This window comes from Salmo trutta, chromosome 4 (genome assembly GCF_901001165.1).
Source record: "Salmo trutta chromosome 4, fSalTru1.1, whole genome shotgun sequence".
Lineage (NCBI taxonomy): Eukaryota > Metazoa > Chordata > Actinopteri > Salmoniformes > Salmonidae > Salmo > Salmo trutta.
The window spans coordinates 31,916,165-31,938,664 of record NC_042960.1 but is presented as its reverse complement, the minus strand read 5'-3'; the positions used below and the strand labels follow the sequence as shown (position 1 = coordinate 31,938,664).

Genomic DNA, 22,500 nt, shown 5'->3' with positions numbered 1-22,500 from the left:
ATACAGCCTCGAGGAACTGCGCCATATTATCATGTAACTCGAGATCCTCTGACTCATATCCACCCCATTAAACATACTTCACAGCGGCAGTCAAATGCCGGTGCCTGGCGGCCACACACAGGACACACACACAGTGTTAATTACGGTGCCCGTGTTGGGAGCCGGGCTCCGTTATGGTGACCCCGTGGCTCCTGTAAGAGGTTCTCCAGAGTGGGAACGGTGGGAGAGGAATAGTAATGAAACTCAGAGGCATGCCATCACACAGAGACAGACAGACAGAGAGAGAGAGACAGAGAGAGAGGAGGAGAGAGACAGAGAGAGAGAGAGAGAGAGAGAGACAGAGAGAGAGAGAGAGAGAGAGAGGAGAGAGACAGAGAGAGAGGAGAGAGACAGAGAGAGAGGAGAGAGAGAGAGACAGAGAGAGACAGAGAGAGAGAGAGAGAGAGAGAGGTTGGTAGAAGCAGTGCATTGTGGGTAAATCCTGGGGCCACAGACCCTTCGGGGTCTGGAACTAGTTTGTGTGCCTGCTCTTCGTGTGTATATCTGTGTGTGTGTGTGTGTGTGTGTGTGTGTGTGTGTGTGTGTGTGTGTGTGTGTGTGTGTGTGTGTGTGTGTGTGTGTGTGTGAATGTATCGAGGTGTGTGTGTGTGTCTATGGATTAGGCCAGAGGTTCTGAGTACTAAATCGGGCGAAAAGGCCCAGGGCCATAGAGCACCAACTCATAAACAAATGTTGAAGTTTCAGAGGAGTCAGAGAGAGAGAGAGAGAGAGAGAGAGAGAGAGAAGGAAGGATGAGAGAGAGAGAGGAGGATGAGAGAGAGAGAGAGAGAAAGAAAGACAGAGGAGACTAAAACCAGAGAACCTTAGGGCCACTCTAAAGTGCTCCCTCAACGTGAAAGGGTGCAGGAGAGAAAAGAAGAGACAAGGTGGACGGACAGACAGACAGAGACAGATAGACAAACGAAAGAGCTGGAGGGAGAGAAGGAAGAAGATGGAGATAGGAACCGACAGGCAGAAGGGAGAGCCGGAGGGCTTGGAGAGGAGTGTGTGAGAGGGGGATATAATGTATGTATAGAAAAGAGAGCGAAAATGAGAGGGAGAATGAAAGAAAGAGAGAGATGGTGAAAATGAGAGAGAATGAGAGAGAGAGAGAGAGAGAGAGAGAGAGAGAGAGAGAGAGAAAGAGAGAGGGCTGGTGGGCAGAGGAGAGAGCTACAGGTATCACAGTCAGTGCCAGCACTAGAGCCTGTTGTATTGTTGTGCTGTGTCTGAGCTCTATACTCACTCCACTAGCTGCACTGCTGTCAGTGCTACTGTGGCTGTATAGGCCGAGCTGGTGGGCCCCTGGGGCTTTGGGTGGAGGGGGGCCCAGCCCCGGGCTGCTCATTCCCAATGAGTAGCTCTGTCCCTGGGGCTGAGCGTGCATCGTGGTCCCAGGAGGCGCTGGCTGCCTGTCAGAGGCTGCGGTGGAGACGCAGGCCCCGTTCAGCTCCCCTCCCCCGGCTATACCCAGGTGTGCCCGCGCCTGCAGGTAGGGCATCATGCCCACTGCCGACACCGTGGCCTGACTGGACGCTGGCAGGGACTCCTGACCCAACTCTGTGGAGGGGGGCGGGGGGGACGGGGGGACGGACGAAGGAGAGAGAGCAAAGATAGAGGAGGAAGTCGGACTGTGACACCAGAGGCAGTATCATTCTCAGACTGGCCCATCTGCTTCTGTGAGTCACTTTACTTCCTGCTAGCCTACAATACACTACAGTCAGAGTAAACAAAGTATGGTATGCCTGCTGTGCTCAGGCTATAGATTTCTCCACATTCTCATTCCCACTCTACTATTAAATCACTGTTAATACAATGTGCAGCACAATGTATCCAACACAAAAAAAGACCCTTATCTAGCCAGGAGCAAGTGAAGATGACATGAACTCAGGTTAAGACGTTTCAGAACGGAGCACCTCCTACAATTATATCTATTCCCCAGCAGCAGAGCAGAAGCCCCCGTTTCATCCTGCAATCCCCAGATTTCATTCATTCCAGCTGTTAATATCCCTGTAATGAAGGACCTGCACACCCCAGAACAGTCAGCCATTATGGGCCTGCAGCAAACAACACAATACCAGCAAACACAGATAAATGGACCACCCAGACGAGACGCATACTCATTTCAATACATTTCCATAAATACTGACTGTCATTTGGAGGATTTGAATTGCAAATGTAAGGTTGTCTGGCTGAGAAGATCAGTCACAGACATGAGGCAGGACCTCCAGGCTAGGTGGTGCTAAGGGGGGGGCTGTGGGTCTATGCATACCCAGCCCAGGCCACTCACCGATGGGGGAGTCACCCAGCAGACCTTTGCCCAGGGCCATGTGGGCTGGAGGTCTGAGACCCAGGGCTTTCTGTAGGAGTAGACGAGAAGGGTCACCCAGCAGACTGGATACCTAGGGAGGGGGAGAGAGAGAGAGAGAGAGAGAGAGAGAGAGAGAGAAGAGGATAAAGGAAAACAGGCGGGGAAAGTTGACAGAGGAGGTGATGAATTGAGTGAGAGTGTAGAGAGCAAGACGGATGACGGCAGGAGAGAAGTAGAGGAAAAGCAAAGGAAAAGATGGCGAGATGATGCAGAGACGGGTAACGACCTCACAACTCCACCAGCGCGGCTCCACTTCCGCGTAAAAAGAAGGCGCGCGGGACTACCACGGCTGGGGCCAACGGAGCACCCAGCAGCGTGTGTCACATGAAGACATCTCTCTCTCCTCTCACACGCTCTCTGCATATAGTGTCACAATGTGCTTTTAAAAAAACGACATCAAATATGCAGGAACCCAGAGTCGTGCAACGCATCTCTTTACTGCCGCAGCACACAGGAACGTTCGGGAAATAAAGAGAGAAGGACGTCAGTCTCTATGGGAACTGAAGTTTCAATATTGTGAGAATGTTTTTTGTTTTTTGTTTTTTTTTACGGACGCAAACCAATCCTTTCTGCACGGATCCCATTAACTGTGCAGAGTAGGTTTTCCCTAATGTTGTGATGTTTCATTACAAATGACTGACAGAGGCAGCCGACCAAAAAACCCCCCCCCCACACACACACACACACACACACACACACACACACACACACACACACACACACACACACACACCACATGTTGTCTCACATTGCTGATGTGCTTGTCTTTGATGTGTAGGAGCTGCTGCTGGGCCAGCTGCATGTGCAGGAGGTTCTGCAGCACCAGCCCGTTCCCCAACATGGCGCTCTGGGAGAGAAACGACACAGGGAGGAAAAACAGTACACACACATGTAAAACGTACTGTAACACACGTTACCATACACACTCATTTCCCCAGTCCCCGCAACCCACTCTCACCTGCTGTACCTTCCCCAGTTGTAGCAGGGCTGCTGTGAGGGGGGGTCTGAGGAACGGAGAAAGGCTGGGGTGCCGCCCAAACTTCCCTGGAGATAGAGAGGGGTGGGGGGGGCGCGGTAAACGGTGCATCTCGGAGGATAATGGAAGATAAATAGAAAAAGATGTCTTTATTAAACTGCTTAAGTGTTTCTCGGGCAAATTGGAGACTTCACGGAGCTACAGCGCACCTGAAACAGAGCATGGGACGCGGCACTGAGATATGGTCTCAGCCATAACTCCAGCTAGTGACCCACGACCCCCTCAGAATAAATGTACGCGTCAAAGCTAATGGGAGCTACCGCCAGAATAGGTAGAAAGTTTAACATTTAATCAGGGGCTAATTTTAGACTTAGTCCCGATTGTGTGTTCTTCTTTAAAGAGCCAGCCGCTCAGCCTCCACTCCCTCCTGCTCTCGTCTGTTCTGATGGAGGCTGAGAACAAGTTCATTATAATAGATGACTAGGCATTCATCAAAAAGAAACCTGCTTAGAATTGATTGGACGGGACATGCTAATCAAAAGGCCATGCCTGTCTTTCACAGAGAGGAAGAGACGGATACAAATCTCCCTGATAAACGACATATTAGCAAATAAGTTACTTATCAATGTAATTTACAATAGTCCTCCAAGGAAGAGAGTCCAGCTAATTGCTGCCTGCCTATGTGTGTGTGTGTGTGTGTGTGAGTGTGACCTCCTCGTTTCCCAGTGTGGTAGGGCCTCATGAGGACCTGTAGGGCTGCTGGGTTGGTCATGCTGTTCAGTAGCTGGGCCAGGTTGGGCTCCGGCAGTAAGCCCTTCTTACTACTCAACATCTGCCAACACACACACACACACACACACACACACACACACACACACACACACACACACACACACACACAAAAGGGAAAGGTTAGCACGGCTTGCTCCATCTCAGACAGTGCGGTGATAGTGTAGTGACAGTGTAGTGATAGTGTAGTTTAGTAAAACGTGGTAATAGTGGTGGAATCGTGGTGGTGTCAGATACTCTGTGTGCTAGTTTCAGTTTCTGTGTGGAGCCTGGGATCTCCTCATTAGGCTGTTCCTGATGGCACCATGGTCACTTGTTTACAGCAGGGCACCCATCTGCTACTGGAGAACAGGGAGGGAGGGGGAAAGGGAGGAACAGAGAGGAGGGGGGAGGGAGGGAGAGAGGGAGGGGGAAAGGGAGGGACAGAGAGGAGGGGGAGGGAGGGAGAGAGGGAGGGGGAAAGGGAGGGACAGAGAGGAGGGGGGGAGGGAGGGAGAGAGGGAGGGACAGAGAGGAGGGGGGAGGGAGGGACAGAGAGGAGGGGGGAGGTAGGGAGATAGGGAGGGAGAGGGAAAGGGAGAGACAGAGAGGAGGGGGGAGGGAGGGAGAGAGGGAGGGAGGGACAGAGAGGAGGGGGGAGGTAGGGAGATAGGGAGGGAGAGGGAAAGGGAGAGACAGAGAGGAGGGGGGAGGGAGGGAGAGGGAAAGGGAGGGACAGAGAGGAGGGGGGAGGGAGGGAGAGAGGGAGGGACAGAGGAGGGGGGAGGGAGGGAGGGACAGAGAGGAGGGGGGAGGGAGGGAGAGAGGGAGGGACAGAGAGGAGGGGGGAGGGAGGGAGAGAGGGAGGGAGGGAGGGGGAAATCTAGCAGTGCTTCAGGTCTGCTCCTTGCGCTACAGCAATGTGTGTTCTGTGAGCCACTAAACCAAGTTAAGGGGTCAGGACGTGCCTTCCCACTGGGGGCCGGGGAGGAGATACGGGGGAGTCCTCTCCATGTGTTACCATATGGAGCTTCAGCCAGGGGATAGAATGGGAGTAGGGTGGGCTGGCTCGGTTTAGGCCAGATTCTCAGCCAGAGGGTAAGGAAGACAACACACTAGCTAAACACCCTGAGCTTGGTCGACAGTACACACACACTGAAATTCAAGCGCCTCAAATACTCCCTGTTTCCGTCCTTATGGTGACGGAAACTGATGGAAGTGTAAATGCAACCACCTGCAGGGTTGAGCTTAGCAGCACAGTACAGCGCGCTCTAAGCCCGCAGACACCGACTCACAGTACAGCGCGCTCTAAGCCCGCAGACACCGACTCACAGTACAGCGCGCTCTAAGCCCGCAGACACCGACTCACAGTACAGCGCGCTCTAAGCCCGCAGACACCGACTCACAGTACAGCGCGCTCTAAGCCCGCAGACACCGACTCACAGTACAGCGCGCTCTAAGCCCGCAGACACCGACTCACAGTACAGCGCGCTCTAAGCCCGCAGACACCGACTCACAGTACAGCGCGCTCTAAGCCCGCAGACACCGACTCACAGTACAGCGCGCTCTAAGCCCGCAGACACCGACTCACAGTACAGCGCGCTCTAAGCCCGCAGACACGACTCACAGTACAGCGCGCTCTAAGCCCGCAGACACCGACTCACAGTACAGCGCGCTCTAAGCCCGCAGACACCGACTCACAGTACAGCGCGCTCTAAGCCCGCAGACACCGACTCACAGTACAGCGCGCTCTAAGCCCGCAGACACCGCTCACAGTACAGCGCGCTCTAAGCCCGCAGACACCGACTCACAGTACAGCTCGCTAAGCCCGCAGACACCGACTCACAGTACAGCGCGCTCTAAGCCCGCAGACACCGACTCACAGTACAGCGCGCTCTAAGCCCGCAGACACCGACTCACAGTACAGCGCGCTCTAAGCCCGCAGACACCGACTCACAGTACAGCGCGCTCTAAGCCCGCAGACACCGACTCACAGTACAGCGCGCTCTAAGCCCGCAGACACCGACTCACAGTACAGCGCGCTCTAAGCCCGCAGACACCGACTCACAGTACAGCGCGCTCTAAGCCCGCAGACACCGACTCACAGTACAGCGCGCTCTAAGCCCGCAGACACCGACTCACAGTACAGCGCGCTCTAAGCCCGCAGACACCGACTCACAGTACAGCGCGCTCTAAGCCCGCAGACACCGACTCACAGTACAGCGCGCTCTAAGCCCGCAGACACCGACTCACAGAGTAGACATCCGCAATAACATTACCAAGATGATATTTACCCTTCAAACTGAGTTCAGCTGAATTCAGACTCGCTTGTATCCTGTTAAATACGGGAAGTACAGTGTGCATTGCTACCTCTGATGGCGCGCGTCTTAGCCTGCCATACAGAGTGTGTATCATACAGAGTGTATGTTAGTTGGGTATTGAGTGAGACAGGTTCGTCCCCGAAGCACAGCGGGATCTGTCGCTGACAGCTTCTTTCAGAGGGAGAAGAAGAAAGGAGGCTCTCTCTCTCTCTTTCTTTCTGAGAAAATGTCAGTGCGCATCAGTGTGTTTGGTTGGTTGCTGGCTGGTTCCTTCAAGCATCAGAAAGCCTGACTCCCACACAATCACACCAGAGAGAGGGAAGGAGAGGGAGGGAGGGATAGAGAGGAGAAAAGAGGAGGGGGGGGGAAGGTCCATCTGGTCCTGTGTTCACACTCAGTTTCACAAACGGAATAAATGACAGGAGGAATCCTCCTCTGAGTACAGCGGCTCTCCTCCGTGTCTTCTCTATTCTTCTCCTTCTCTCCTTCCAGGGTTCTCATGTCGCTACGGTTTCCGTCTGCATCTCGTTCATTCGAATATGTTCAAGAGAACGAGCCCAAGGAATGCTCTTCCACAGAATTAAATAGGATGTCAAATACTCCACCTTAAAGCACTGTTATAGTAGTCACTCAGACAGTGAATAGTGGTCACCAAGGTGCTGATTTCCGACTTAGGAATTTACGTCACTCCCATGCACTTCTCAGTGGTTGGTATTACATTACATTTACATTTAAGTCATTTAGCAGACGCTCTTATCCAGAGCGACTTACAAATTGGTGCATTCACCTTATGATATCCAGTGGAACAACCACTTTACAATAGTGCATCTAAATATTTTAAGGGGGGGGGGGGTTAGAAGGATTACTTTATCCTATCCCAGGTATTCCTTAAAGAGGTGGTGTTTCAGGTGTCTCCGGAAGGTGGTGATTGACTCCGCTGTCCTGGCGTCGTGAGGGAGCTTGTTCCACCATTGGGGTGCCAGAGCAGCGATATTATATATATTATTATAGCAGCAGTATTCACACGTACCTTATGCAGGTGCGAATCAGGCTTTGCAGACATGGTTCCCTTGCGCGCGCTGAATAATACATTTAATTCAACCGCTGGAAACCCTCCTACTTGCTGGCCAATAGATTTTCCCGTGGAGTTTTCATTCCACAGGGTTTTCAGTACATTTATCTTAAGCCATCCCTTTAAATAAGGTGTACCTTTTAGTCAGCGCATTCAGAAAAGTGTTCAGAACCCTTCCCTTTTTCCACATTTTGTTACGTTACAGTCTTATCCTAAAATGGATTAAATAAATACAAATCCTCATCAATCTACAAACAATACCCCATAATGACAAAGCAAAAACAGGTTTTTAAGAAATGTAAGTATTCAGACCCTTTGCTATGAGGTACATCCTGTTTCCATTGATCATCCTTGAAATGTTCCTACAACTTGATTGGAGTCCACCTGTGGTCAATTCAATTGATTGGACATGATTTGGAAAGGCACACACCTGTCTATATAAAGGTCCCACAGTTGACAGTGCATGTCAGAGCAAAAACCAAGCCATAAGGTCGAAGGAATTGATCGTAGAGCTCCAAGACGGGATTGTGTCGAGGCACTGATCTGGGGAAGGGTACTAAACATGTGCCGCAGCATTGAAGGTCCCCAAGAACACAGTGGCCTCCATCATTCTTAGATGGAAGAAGTTTGGAACCACCAAGAGTCTTCCTAGAGCTGTCCGCCCGGCCAAACTGAGCGGGAGAAGGGCCTTGGTCAGGGAGGTGACCAAGAACCTGATGGTCACTCCAGAGTTCCTCTGTAGAGATGGGAGAATCTTCCAGAAGGACAACTATCTCTGCAGCACTCCACCAATCAGGCCTTTATGGTAGAGTGGCCAGACGGAAGCCTCTCCTCAGTAAAAGGCACATGACAGCCCACTTGGAGTTTGCCAAAAGGCACCTAAAGACTCTCAGACCATGAGAAACAAGATTCTCTGGTCTGATGAAACCAAGATTGAACTCTTTGGCCTGAATGCCAAGCGTCACGTCTGGAGGAAACCTGGCACCATCCCTAAGGTGAAGCATGGTGGTGGTGGCATCATGCTGTGGGGATGTTATTCAGAGGCAGGTACTGGGAGACTTGTCAGGATTGAGGGAAAGATGAACGAAGCAAAGTACAGAGATTCTTGATGAACACTGGGACGAAGTTCACCTTCCAACAGGACAACGACCCTAAGCATACAGCCAAGACAACACAGGAGTGGCTTCAGGACAAGTCTCTGAATGTCCTTGAGTGGCCGAGCCAGAGCCTGGACTTGAACCAGATCGAACATCTCTGGAGAGACCTGAAAATAGCTGCGCAGTGACGCTCCCCATCCAACCTGACAGAGCTTGAGAGGATCTGCAGAGAAGAATGGTAGAAACTCCCCAAATACTGGTGTGCCAAGCTTGTAGCATCTTTCCCAAGAAGACTTGAGGCTGTAATCACTACCAAAGGTGCTTCAACAAAGTACTGAGTAAAGGGTCTGAATACTTATGTAAATGTGATATTCCAGTTTTCATTTTTTAGACCTGTTTTTGATTTGTCATTATGGGGTATTGTGTGTAGATTGATGAGGGGCAAAAAACGATTTAATACATTTTAGAATGAGGCTGTAACGCAAAACAATTTGGGAAAAATCAAGGGGTCTGAATAATTCCTCATGCACTGTATGCATATTCATATGTGTTTCAGCACCAATTGGTAGATTTCAAAATACTTTGATCTTGTAGACTATTTAGGAGAGCCTTTACGCACGAAAGAAAGAAAACAGTAGTTTCATTCATTCAGTTCTTCAACCCATGTTAATGTTGGATGATTAATGTACATAGAATTATAGTAGGGAGAATAGTGTACAGTAGTAGGCTATACCTTCATCTATTACCTGCACTAACCATGGAACTGTGTGATGACACGACAGAGTATTGCGCCATGCGATGGGTTCAAACTGTTACAGCTTGGTCTGCGCTCCACTCCATAACGATTTCATTTAGCCTACATGTCTTTTTTATGGTCCTGTGTGGCCCAGTTGGTAGAGCATGGTGTTTGCACCGCCAGGGTTGCCGGTTCGATTCCCACGGGGGACCAGTACGGAGAAAAGAAATGTATGAAATGTATGCATTCACTACTGTAAGTCGCTCTGGATAAGAGCCTCTGCTAAATGACTTAAATGTAAATATATTATCTACTGTTACTAATGATCCTCAGCAACAACCACACGTCCGTGCCAGCGTTTACAGAGGAAGCAAATGAAGGTAAACAAAACAATGTCATTTAATGGCATGATAATGTCGGCTGTACCAAACGAAGGGAACTAACAGTAAATTGGCAGCTGAATATGTGTGGTTATTATGCCTACTGACGGTCGATACTGAGAGTGGCTAATGTTTAACATGATAGGAGACAGAGAAAGTCTAGAATTTAAGAAATTGTAGAGTGCCCATCCCTGCAAGTTAATAAAAGGCAACGCAATTTAAATTCTGCATAATGGGACAGCATTTCATAAACTTTACTGTGGGAAAGTTGATATGTTGATATGCTTCAGTTTGCTGCCATTATGACTGGTTTCCCCATTTGTCTCCAGTGATTAAAAAAGGTAAAACAGAACAAGTGTCATTTATATTTACAACTCCCGTATCCAAACGGACGACTCGTCTAGCTAGCTCTTATCAATACCTCTTACCAAGTCGCAAATAACGGCGCGTGGATAAAAGGTGTTATTTCTATTGGGAAAAAAGGTAAAAGGTGGTGGAATTATTCGGGAATACGTTCAAGGTTAGAAGACGGCGTATCTGTAGACACACGTCCATCTGTAGACACTCAATCTCCACCCCCCCCCCAAAACGAACGGCGGGTGAACAGCGTGCTTTCCTCGTGCTTCAGTTCAAGGTCAGAATACGCAGAGAGAGAAAAGTGCATTAAAAAGGGAACTGCGTTCCATGTACAGACGCTTCTGTACAGCACTTTGAGATATCAGCTGATGTAAGAAGGGCTAGATAAATACATTTGATTTGCTTAACTTGGGTCGGAAATCGCCTCCCCCCCCTAAAGGTTCCCTCTTTAAGTCTATACTGTCTCGGGGCTATAGGCCAACCTTGTATCCCTCTGTATACACACGCAAATCTCCCTTCCGTTAAGATTACTACAGTAAAACTAAACGGACATAAGAGTTGATCTGCTCACTTCAAACAGAGACCTGATATACAGGGTCGTGTGAGGACAAGAATCTATACAATACTATACAGTACTATACAGTACTACTGCATGCCTAGTGCCAGATCACCTGGTATGCGCTGGAATACCTGGTATGACCAGTGCGAGTTCTATTTGGTGATGATGCGGTGTTGACAGACTGACAGTTCCTTCAGTTCCTGACAGCTCCACAGGAAGAAATTAGTGAATGGGGGAGAGATGAGGTGCTGCTTTTGTTTGTGCAGACATCAATGTGTGTGTGTGTGTGATTTTGTCTGTGCATGTGTTTGATTACATTTGAGCAGTGTGTGCGTGTGTGTGTGTGTTTGCGTATGTTTGTTACAGCGGCAGTGGGCACAGCATGATTTTTCTTCGTCAGAGGGAGTGGGTTTATTGTGAGCCAGTCCTACCCTGGGACAACTGTAATTATAACTGCCACCGTTATGGTTACTGTAACAGCCACACAGCACCAGAGAGAGAGCGTGAGTAGGAGGCAATTTTGTATTCATGTATATGCATGTATGCATGTATGAATGCGCGCGAGCATATTGAGTGAGCGTACGCAGCAAGTCGATGGAGCCGTCCGTTTATCTAGGTGTGCAGTCCTGACCATAGCGCATGCATTTCCAGGTTGTCCCAAGTTCAAGTTTGTTCTGTATCTGAATCAGTAAAATGCATCTCTATTTTCTATTTTTAATAAATGTGTGAGGTGGGAGTGTTTGTGTATCTACCGTGTGTGTGTGTGTGTGTGTGTGTGTCCAGTCACTCACCACGCCCTGAGCGGCTATGAGCGCGGCCAATGTGCTCCTGCCTGAGGTTCCGGGGGTGCAGAGAGACAGACGGATCTCCTGTCCTCCCACCAGTGTTTTGTCCATCTCTATCAGTATGGCCTCCGCCTGCTCTGCACTCTCATACTCCACCACCCCGAAGCCACGCACCGGGCTGCCCTCATCCTGGGCCAGCTGAAACACAGAGAATACACGTTACAACCACACACCTCACTCAAAACAGCACAGAACTAACGACTGAACAAGCAAACGAAACCGTGCATGAACACTCCCCTATTCCATCACAATTACAGTGTGTGTGTGTGGAGTGTTTCATGCCGCCAGAGGCTGGCAGTATACTCTCACAAGGTGAGCTCCAACTCATGTCCAACTCTCTCACTCTCGCTATCCTTTTCTCTTTCTCTCTGTCCACGTGTGTCTTCTCTGGGGAATTCTGGCTCAAAATTTCAGAGAGAGAGAGAGAGAGAGAGAGAGAGAGACAGATCTCCTGTAATTGCAACACAATTAGACCCAACCAAATCATGAGAAAATAAAAAGAGAATTTCTTGACACATTGGAAAGAATTTACAAAAAAGCAAAGCAAACTAGAATGCTATTTGGCCCTTAACAGAGAGTACACAGTGGCAGAATACCTGACCACTGTGACTGACCCAAAATGAAGGAACAGTACAGACTTAGTGAGCATACAGTAACCTTGCTATTGAGAGAGGCCGCCGAAGGCAGACCTGGTTCTCAAGAGAAGACAGGCCATGTGCACACTGCCCACAAAACGAGGTGGAAACTGAGCTGCACTTCCTAACCTCCTGCCCAATGTATGACCATAGAGACACATATTTCCCTTAGATTACACAGACCCACAAAGAATTTGAAAAACAAATCCAATTTTGATAAACTCCCATATCTATTGGGTGAAATACCACAGTGTGCCATCACAGACGCAAGATGAGTGACCTGTTGCCACAAGAAAAGGGCAACCAGTAAAGAGCAAACACCATTGTAAATACAACCCATATTTATTTATTTTCCCTTTTGTACTATAACTATTTGCACATCATTACAACACTGTATATTGACATATTATGAAATGTCTATTATTTTGGAACTTTTGTGAGTGTAATGTTAACTGTACATTTTTTATTGTTTATTATCTATTTCACTTGCTTTGGCGAGAGAGTGAGTGAGTGAGTGAGTGAGTGAGTGAGTGAGTGAGTGAGTGAGTGAGTGAGTGAGTGTGAGAGAGAGAGAGAGAGAGAGAGAGAGTTAGAGAGAGAGAGAGAGAGAGAGAGAGAGAGAGAGAGAGGCGAGAGAGAGAGAGAGAGAGAGAGAGAGAGTTGGGAGAGAGGAGAGAGAGAGGAGAGAGGAGAGAGGAGTTAGGGGAAGAGTTGGAGAGGAGAGAGAGAGAAGAGGAGGAGAGAGGATTGGAGGAGGGAGAGATGGAGAGGAGAGAGAGAGGAGGAGAGTTGGAGAGGAGAGATGGAGAGAGGAGTGAGAGAGAGAGAGAGATGAGATGTTGGAGGGAGAGAGAGAGCGAGAGAGAGAGGGATGAGAGAGAGAGAGAGGAGAGAGTGAGGGAGGGAGAGAGAGATGGGAGAGGAGAGAGAGGAGAGAGAGAGAGAGAGAGAGTTGGAGAGGAGAGAGAGAGAGGAGAGTTGGGAGGGGAGAGAGAGAGAGAGAGAGAGTTGGAGAGAGAGAGAGAGAGAGTTGGAGAGAGAGAGAGAGAGTGAGAGAGAGAGAGAGAGAGAGAGAGAGAAAGAGAGAGTTGGAGAGAGAGAGAGAGAGAGAGTTGGAGAGAGAGAGAGAGAGAGAGAGAGAGAGAAAGAGAGAGAGAGAGAGAGAGCGAGAGAGAGAGAGGTTGTGGATTGCAAAAGAGCTCTTTTCAGCCCATTATCAAAGTGGCTGGCTTTCACAGAATCCACCTGAGCTATGAGAGATGTAATACAGCTACTCCTACTCCTCCTGGCTTTCTATCTAAGACTTAGACAAATAAACACACACACACACACACACACACACACACACACACACACACACACACACACAACACACACACACACACACACACACACACAGTGCATACACATTCACACAAACACGCACCCATACCGTACACTCACACAGACACACAAAACGAGCACCACTCTTCTCAGTACTGACGCAACGACAGAGCAGTTTCCTCATCATAAAGTGCAGGCTGGTTTCCATCCAATTTGGACGGTGCCTTCATTGATCTTGTCCCTCGGCGCATCTGCACTGACGAAAAGCTTTCTTTCAAAAAGCATTTTGATGAGTTGGTTAAGGAATTAAGTATTAAAATAGGCTTCTTCTTTAAGGACAGGTCCAGTCTTTCGTTAAATAGCGGGAAACAAATCATTCAGTCAACACTCATTCTGGGTTATTGGCAATGGGTATAGGTTCAGCACGCATCATTGCATTTTGTATCAGAAAGTAGGCAGATCGACGCATTGCGCTCTTTTTCTCTAGAAAGCCCTCTTGCCTACACCTCCGCCATAACTTACGTCATTGTTAACTTTCAGACCCGGAATCAGGGTTGCCTAACCCTAGACATCCCTTCAAATCTCCACCGAGTTAGGTAAATCTGCATTTAGTTCTTCTTTTTTTTTGCGCCTCTCATGTGGAATGATCTCCCAAACGCCTTAAAGTTGGTGGAGTTGGTGCCTCCAGGGTAGTTCAGGCGGATGTTAGAGGGCCTTTTTTTTTACTGAAGAATGTATTTGTTTCATTTGACTGTGTATTGCTTTTCCTGTACAGTGTAATTGATGTGTATAATCTGCAAAAGAGACAGCGATCTCAGCATGAGTCCCTGCTTAAATAAAGGTTCAATAAAATCTAAACCAATAAGCACCAGTAGATACAGTGGGTATTGCTAGTATTCACCCCTCCCTGGATTTCTTCACATTTTATTGTGTTACTTAGTGGGATTAAAACTGATTTAATTGTCACTAAATACTATGTGATGTTAAAGTGGAAGAAAAATTTGATGAAAACAAAAATACTAATATACCCTGATTATAAAAGTATTCAACCCCGAGTCACTAAATCCGATTGTGCCATATTTACCCCTGATTCTTTTCAAAAGCTCTGTCAAGGTGTTGGGGGATCATGGCTAGACAGCAATTTTCAAGTTTTTTTCATAGATTTTCAATCAGATTTAAGTCAAAACTGTAACTTGGACACTCAGGAACATTCACTGTTTTCTTGGTAAGCAACTCCAGTGTAGATTTGGCCTTGTGGAAAGCAGACTGAACTAGGCTTTCCTCTAGGATTTGCCTGTGCTTATTTTATTTTACCTTTATTTAACTAAGCGAGTCAGTGAAGAACAAATTCTTATTTACAATGACTTCCTAGGAACAGTCGGTTAACTGCCTTGTTCAGGGGAAGAACGACAGATTTTTACCTTGTCAGCTCGGGGATTCGATCCACCAACCTTTTGGTTACTGGCCCAACACTCTAAACACTAGGCTAAGTGCCGCTACCTGCCGTGCTTAGCTCCATCCTACCTCTTTTTATCCAGAACAACACCCAAGTCTTTGCCGATATCAAGCATACCATGACGCAGCCACCACCACGTTTGAAAATAAGGAGGCAGTTACTCAGTGCCTTCCCTGTAGCTCAGTTGGTAGAGCATGGCGTTTGCAACGCATGGTGTTTGCAACGCCAAGGTTGTGGGTTCGATTCCCACGGGGGGCCAGTACAAAAAGAAAATGTATGAAATGTATGCATTCACTACTGTAAGTCGCTCTGGATAAGAGCGTCTGCTAAATGACTAAAATGTAAAAAAATGTGTTGTGTTGGATTTGAAGAATCCACCAGAGCAGTGTTTGTTTTTGCAGTATTACTTCAGTGCCTTAATCTGTATATTTGTATTCTTCTTTTCACTCTGTCATTTACGACATTATTGTGGAGACACTATAACGCAGTTGATCCATCCTCAGTTTTCTCCCGTCACAGCCATTGAACTCCGTAGCTGTTTTAAAATCACCAATGGCCTCATGGTGACATCCCTGAGCAGTTACCTTCCTGTTCTGCAGCTCAGTTCAGAAGGACGACTGAATCTTTGATGTGTCTGGGTGGTTTAATACATTATCGACAGCATAATTATTCACTTGACCATGCTTAAAGAGATACTAAATATCTGATGTGTTATTGTTACCCATCTACCAATTACTGCCATTCTTTATGAGGCTTTCAAAAAGCTCCCTGGTCTTTGTAGTTTAATCTGTGCTTGAGATTCAACACTTGACTGAGGGACAGATGTTGTGCGTATGGGGGACAGAGGAAGGGTTAGTCATTCAAAAATCCTTTCAACCCCTATTATTTCACACGGAGTGAATCCATGTAACTTATTATGTGATTTGTTAAGCCACATTAGTTCAATCTTGTCTAAACATTGGGGGTGAATACTTATACAACGACTATATTTTAGTTATTGGATTTTTATTAATTTGTAAAAATGGGTCAAATGTTTATTTCACTTTGACACTGTGGAGTATTTTGTGTAGATCAATGCCCCCACCCCCCAACAAAAAATCACAAATAAATCTATTTCAATCCCTCTTTTGGAATGCAACAAAAGGTGAAAAAAATCCAAGGGGGGGTGAATATTTATGATACCCAGTGTAGTCTCCTGACACAGAGTTATTATTGCTACACGGGTCACGGTCCATCAATAGGAGTGAAAGCAGATATGGAGGGATGGAAGGAGGGAGGGGAAGAGAGACGGATAGACGGATAGATGGATGGATGGATGGATGGATGGATGGATGGATGGATGGAGTGAAGGAGGGCGTCGGTCAGTAAATCCCCTGCCTGGAAATGTGTCAATTTAAGCCCACTGTAATTGGACAAGGAGCCATTCAACCTCGTACTTGATTACATCCCAAATGGCACCCTATTCCCCCTGTATAGTGCACTACTTCTGATCAGGGCCCATTGAGAATAGGGGGCCATTTGGGATAAAAAAAATACTTGTGTCCGTCAGCAGAAGGGATCACTTAAATAACGCATCGGACCCTCAGTCCTGTCATACACTTACATGGCAGCCTAATGGAGCTTGCAAGAAAGGTATGTCACTGTACTTGTGCGCGTGACATTTAAACGTTAAACTTGAAAATGCAGACCAACTGACAATAACATAGGCTTCCTGCTCACAGCTGGCCACACTTCAGCTAGATGGAAAGGTATGACAAAGCAGGACTGAATCGCATGTAGTACAGATTCTCCATACCATAACGCAGCTGCTGTCATAATCCTCCATCGCCCATCCTCTCACCCCACCATTTCCTCTCCTCCACTCCCACTCGTCTGCCAGTCCCTCCGGTCTGAGGAGAGAGGGATGAGGAGGAGAGGTGTGTAGGAGGAGGTCGATAGGCCATCAGCATACATTAGCCATACACTATGGAAATTACCTTCCTCTCCTCTTTACCAGTCTACCACTTCAACGCCCTGAGGGAGGGAGGTTGCCGTGAGTGAGTGAGTGATGCTGCGAGGGCAAAGCGAGAGAGAGACAGAGAGAGAGAGAGAGTTAGAAAAAGAGAGAGGCACATACATACACTTGCAATCTCACACAAACGCATTAAGCTGTTATGCTCATTCATCTTCTACACAAAGTGTGTGTGCGTTCAGTGCGAAGGCCAAATTACAGAGGAAGAACTTTTTGAGGCTATTAAATCCTTTCAGTCTGGAAAAACCCCAGGGCTTGATGGCATACCGGTAAAGGTATATCAAGCCTTTTTTGATATACTAAAAGCTCCATTGTTAGCTTGTTTTAACTACTCCTATAGAAATGGTAGTCTGTCAGGTACTCAGCAGGAAGATCTGATTTCTCTATTATTAAAACAAGACCCAGATGGCAAATATAAAGATCCAGTCTATCTAAAAAAACTGGAGGTCTCTTACACTTCAATGTTGTGATGCAAAAATACTAGCGAAATGCATAGCACTCAGAATTAAAAGGGTTTTACCAGGTATTGTGCATCCTGATCAGACAGGTTTTTTACATGGATGATACATTGGAGATAATATACAACAACTACTCGAAATAATAGAACATCATGAAACATCTAAGAAGCCAGGCCTGGTATTTACAGTGGATTTTGAAAAGGCATTTGATAGAGTAAGATTGTATTTTATTTATAAATGCCTGGATTTTTTACATTTCGGTAATTCTCTTATAAAATGGGTAAAAATAATGTATAGCAACCCCAGGTGTAAAATAGTAAATAACAGCTTCTTCTCAGAGAATTTTGAATTGTCAACAGAAATTAAACAAGGGTGTCCGCTGTCACCATATCTATTCGTTATGGCCATCGAAAAGCCAGCTATTAAAATCAGATCCAGTAACAACATTAGAGGATTAGAAATCCAAGGCTTAAAAACAAAGGTGTCCATGAATGCCGATGACTCAAGTTTTATATTAAGTCTGCAAGCTAGATCCCTGCAATGTCTCATTGAGGATCTAGATAGGTTTTAGTCCAAAGAGTACAGAAAAGTTAATTATGATAAGTGTACAATATTACGTATTGGATCTTTAAAAAATACAACTTTTACATCACCCTGCAGTTTACCTAAAAAAATGGGCTGATGGCATTCATATCCCAAAATATATAAATAAGCTCTCCACAATGAATTTCAATAGAAAACCTGTAAAAATAGACAAGATCCTGCAACCATGGAGAGGTCTATTTACGGAAAAAAATTGCCCTGATAGTCATATCTCAGTTTACTCACTTACTTATGGCGCTGCCTACTCCTGATAATTCATTTTTCAAATCATATGACAAAAAAACATTTTGCTTTATTTGGGACGCTAAACCAGACAAAATAAAACGTGCCTATCTATTAGAGGTCGGCCGATTAATCGGAATGGACGATTAATTAGGGCCGATTTCAAGTTTTCATAACAATCGGAAATCGGTATTTTTGGCCGTTTTTTTAATTATTATTTTTTTTAGACCTTTATTTAACTAGGCAAGTCAGTTAAGAACACATTCTTATTTTCAATGACGGCCTAGGAACGGTGGGTTATTTTTACCTTGTCAGCTCAGGGATTCAATCTTGCAACTTTACGGTTAACTAGTCCAACGCTCTAACCACCTGCTTTACATTGCACTCCACGAGGTTACGTGAATGCAGTAAGAAGCCAAGGTAAGTTGCTAGCTAGCATTAAACTTATCTTATAAAAAACTATCAATCAATCATAATCACTAGTTAACTACACATGGTTGATGATATTACTAGTTTATCTAGCCTGTCCTGCGTTGCATATAATCGCTTAGGTACAAGTTGCTCCAACCATAAACATCAATGCCTTTCTTAAAATCAATATACAAGTATATATTTTTAAACCTGCATATTTAGTTAATATTGCCTGCTAACATGAATTTATTTTAACTAGGGAAAGTGTGTCACTTCTCTTGCAAACAGAGTCAGGGTATATGCAGCAGTTTGGGCCGCCTGGCTCGTTGCGAACTGTGAAGACTTTCTTCCAAACAAAGACAGCCGACATCGCCAAACGGGGGATGATTTAACAAAAGCGCATTTGCGAAAAAAGCACAATCGTTGCACGACTGTACCCAACCATAAACATCAATGCCTTTCTTAAAATAAATACACAGAAGTATATATTTTTAAACCTGCATATTTAGCTAAAAGAAATCCAGGTTAGCAGGCAATATTAACCAGGTGAAATTGTGTCATTTTGCGTTCATTGCACGCAGAGTCAGTGTATATGCAACAGTTTGGGTCGCCTGGCTCGTTGCTAACTAATTTGCCAGAATTTTACGTAATTATGACATAACATTGAAGATTGTGCAATGTAACAGGAATAACGTTTTGTTTTCGAGATGATAGTTTCCGGATCCGACCATATTAATGACCTAAGGCTCGTGTTTCTGTGTGCTATTATGTTATAATTAAGTCTATGATTTGATAGAGCAGTCTGACTGAGCGGTGGTAGGCAGCAGCAGGCTCATAAGCATTCATTCAAAATAGCACTTTCGTGCGTTTTGCCAGCAGCTCTTCGCAATGCTTCAAGCATTGCGCTGTTTATGACTTCAAGCCTATCAACTCCTGAGATTAGGCTGGTGTAACCGATGTGAAATGGCTAGCTAGTTAGCCGGGTGCGCGCTAATAGCGTTTCAGAGAAATAGTCCTATAATTCCTTTAATATCTACAACCTAAAACATCTTACCTGGGAATATTGAAGACTCATGTTAAAAGGAACCACCAGCTTTCATATGTTCTCATGTTCTGAGCAAGGAACTTAAACGTTAGCTTTTTTACATGGCACATATTGCACTTTTACTTTCTTCTCCAACACTTTGTTTTTGCATTATTTAAACCAAATTTAACATGTTTCATTATTTATTTGAGGCTAAATTGATTTTATTGATTTATTTTATTAAGTTAAAATAAGTGTTCATTCAGTATTGTTGTAATTGTCATTATTACAAATAAATAAATAAAAATCGGCTGATTAATCGGCATCGGCTTTTTGGCCCTCCAATAATCGGTATCGGCGTTGAAAAATCATAATCGGTCGACCTCTACTATCTATATAATGAATATGGTGGGTTTAGATTATTAAATATAAAAGCACTAAACCTCTCTCTAAAAGCTTCACTTATTCAAAAGTTTTACTTGAACCCTAAATGGTTCTCAAGTAGATTAAGAAAAGCTCATCCATTGTTTAAAAATTGCCTTTTTGCCTTTGTGCAGATTGCCATGTCTCATTTTCGATTAATTGAAAATGATACTTTTTTCAAAGTATCTCTCTTTTTCAAAAAAGCATTGCAGAGCTGGCTACAATTTAAATGTCATTCCCCTGAAAAGATGTAATATTTGTTCTAACAAATATTATGGCTGAACTCAAATGTGCTGGTTGATACAATACCTGTATTTATGGGAAAGATGTTTGAAAAGGTTATTTGGTTCTTAAATTATATTGTAAATTGGAATGGTAGAGTTGTCCTACATGGAGTTATCAGAATTGTACGGGAAGGGCTGCTCAATCCAAGAGTACAACCAATTGATTACAGCATTACCCAAAAAATGGAGGAGGCAGGTGGCAGCGGGAGGAGGTAGGGAACTGGTCTGTCTGCCCAATATAAAGGTTCAAAACTGGCGGAGGAATAAAAATTGCATAAATAGGAAAGTATACCAGTTTCATTTGAGGACCAGGATGTTGACAACTGTGCCATACAGATTGCAAAATAGTTGGGAAGAGATTTTTGATGTACCGATTCCATGGTACAGGGTGTATGAGTTGATATATAAAATGAAAGATTCAAGACTTCGTGCTTTTCAGCCAAAATTATTATATAGAATTCTTGCCACCAACAAAATGTTGACTATTTGGGGCATAAAATCATCTAAGATCTGCAGATTTTGTTGTGAGGATACAGAATCAATATGGTATTGCCGTAGCCTGTTTCTGGTCTTAGGTTCAGGAATGGCGGAAAATGAATTGCATTGATCTAAAATTGACCCTAGAAATAGGAGATATTGAGAGACCGGGTCAGTCAATTACTAATACTATTAGTAAAAGTATTTATCTTAAACTCGCAATCTGTGGATTCTATTCGATTAGATAGATTGAAATTGTACGTTAAACATCACTGCATAGTTGAAAGATATGTTGCGTAGAAACCCGAAGTGGGTGGCCAGCAGAGATAGATGGGATGGGCTGAGGGAAGCTGAGGGTTGGTATGTGGAATTGGAGACAAGTGGGAGTGGAGTTGCTGTGCGGGAAATAGAATCATGGTCAAAGATAAAAGTAAAAAAATAAATAAAAAAGTTTGAATAAAACATCATAAAAAGTCAGTTTGAATGACACTGAGGGGCAGTGTTTTACAACTAATGCCGGTTTGCCTGAGGCTGATGCCATGCAGGTGTTTGTACACATGCATATACACACACTCTCATTCAAATAATGTAATAGTGCCAGACATGCACACAAACATATACAGTTGGCATTGCTGTTCTGATTTTAGTTGTCCTTGATGTCCTTTGTTTTCAATGTATTTATTAATTACATTTTTTTGCATTGTTGTTTGCTGTTTTCTTCCGTCTTTTCCTTTTTTCTCTTTAGTTCATTCTCTTGGTTGTTGGTGCATTCTTGGGGGTGGGGAATGGCATTAATTGTATTTAAATTTTTCTTGGGGGGGGGGGGGGGCTGTGGGAGGGGTCTCGAATGGTTGAGCGGCAACTATTGGGGAACTGTGGGAGGATCTTGGAGGGTTCGGGTTCACGGTTATTGGCCTGGTGGGAGATCTGTCAACGTGCCCTTGAGCAGGGCATTGACCCTGGATGCTTCTGTGTGTCGCTCTGAATGGGAGTCTGTTGGATGACTGGTATGATGTCGTTGTTGAGCGGCTTCACTGCAAATATATTGTATGTTTCAGATATTCAATAAAATAAATAACAAAAAACAAAATTTAAAAAAAAAGTGTGTGTGTGCGTTTGTGTGTCTGACGCGTGTGTGTGTAATGCACTGATCTGACTCGGAGGGCTCTACATACAGAGCAGAGAGTAGGAGTTGTAATTTAGCAGGGTGTCAAGCAGCTGAGAGGGAAACCAAACCCTCAGAACAGACACCAGCACCGACCCCATTGGGGGTAACACAGTAATACATCCGTTAATCATCGTCTAACAGGTAAAAATACGAACACTACCCACTCTGATTTTCTCGTCCAATGGTAAAGGAATAGGTAAATAAATGACAGCTGGCCAGTGTCCAATAGCTTTCCCCACGCAACCTGAAAATATGAACTGATGGCAAGAGAGGGTTTGGCTGAAGATGATCATTAGTGGCCTCAGTTCTGCACTTCCACTGAGCCAGTGACATCTTTCTCCACTCCTCCATTCTTCCCTTCCTTGGTCCTTGGTCCCTGTCCAGTGCTGACATAAAGACTAAAACATTTACAGAGAGCCCCACCACCCCCACTACCAGTCCCTCTATAATATGAATGGCATTCATCTCCTCCCTCAGGATGAGG

The 22,500-nt window shown here is 45.5% G+C and overlaps 1 protein-coding gene across 5 annotated transcripts in view; it reads right to left on the bottom strand.

Moving 5' to 3' along the window:
- Positions 1-22,500, bottom strand: part of LOC115192235 (ribonucleoprotein PTB-binding 2) — a 74,075-nt gene that overhangs the window by 11,804 nt on the left and 39,771 nt on the right. For 4 of the 5 annotated variants that reach the window (XM_029750511.1, XM_029750508.1, XM_029750510.1 and 1 more), the window contains exons 4-9: positions 11,468-11,659; positions 4,098-4,218; positions 3,369-3,454; positions 3,159-3,257; positions 2,330-2,441; positions 1,286-1,599 (exon numbers count right to left, since the gene is read on the bottom strand). In XM_029750511.1, coding sequence (XP_029606371.1) covers positions 1,286-1,599; positions 2,330-2,441; positions 3,159-3,257; positions 3,369-3,454; positions 4,098-4,218; positions 11,468-11,659 — 924 coding nt within the window. The remainder of the gene's footprint in view (positions 1-1,285; positions 1,600-2,329; positions 2,442-3,158; positions 3,258-3,368; positions 3,455-4,097; positions 4,219-11,467; positions 11,660-22,500) is intronic. The other variant, XM_029750512.1, reaches the window with a different exon arrangement.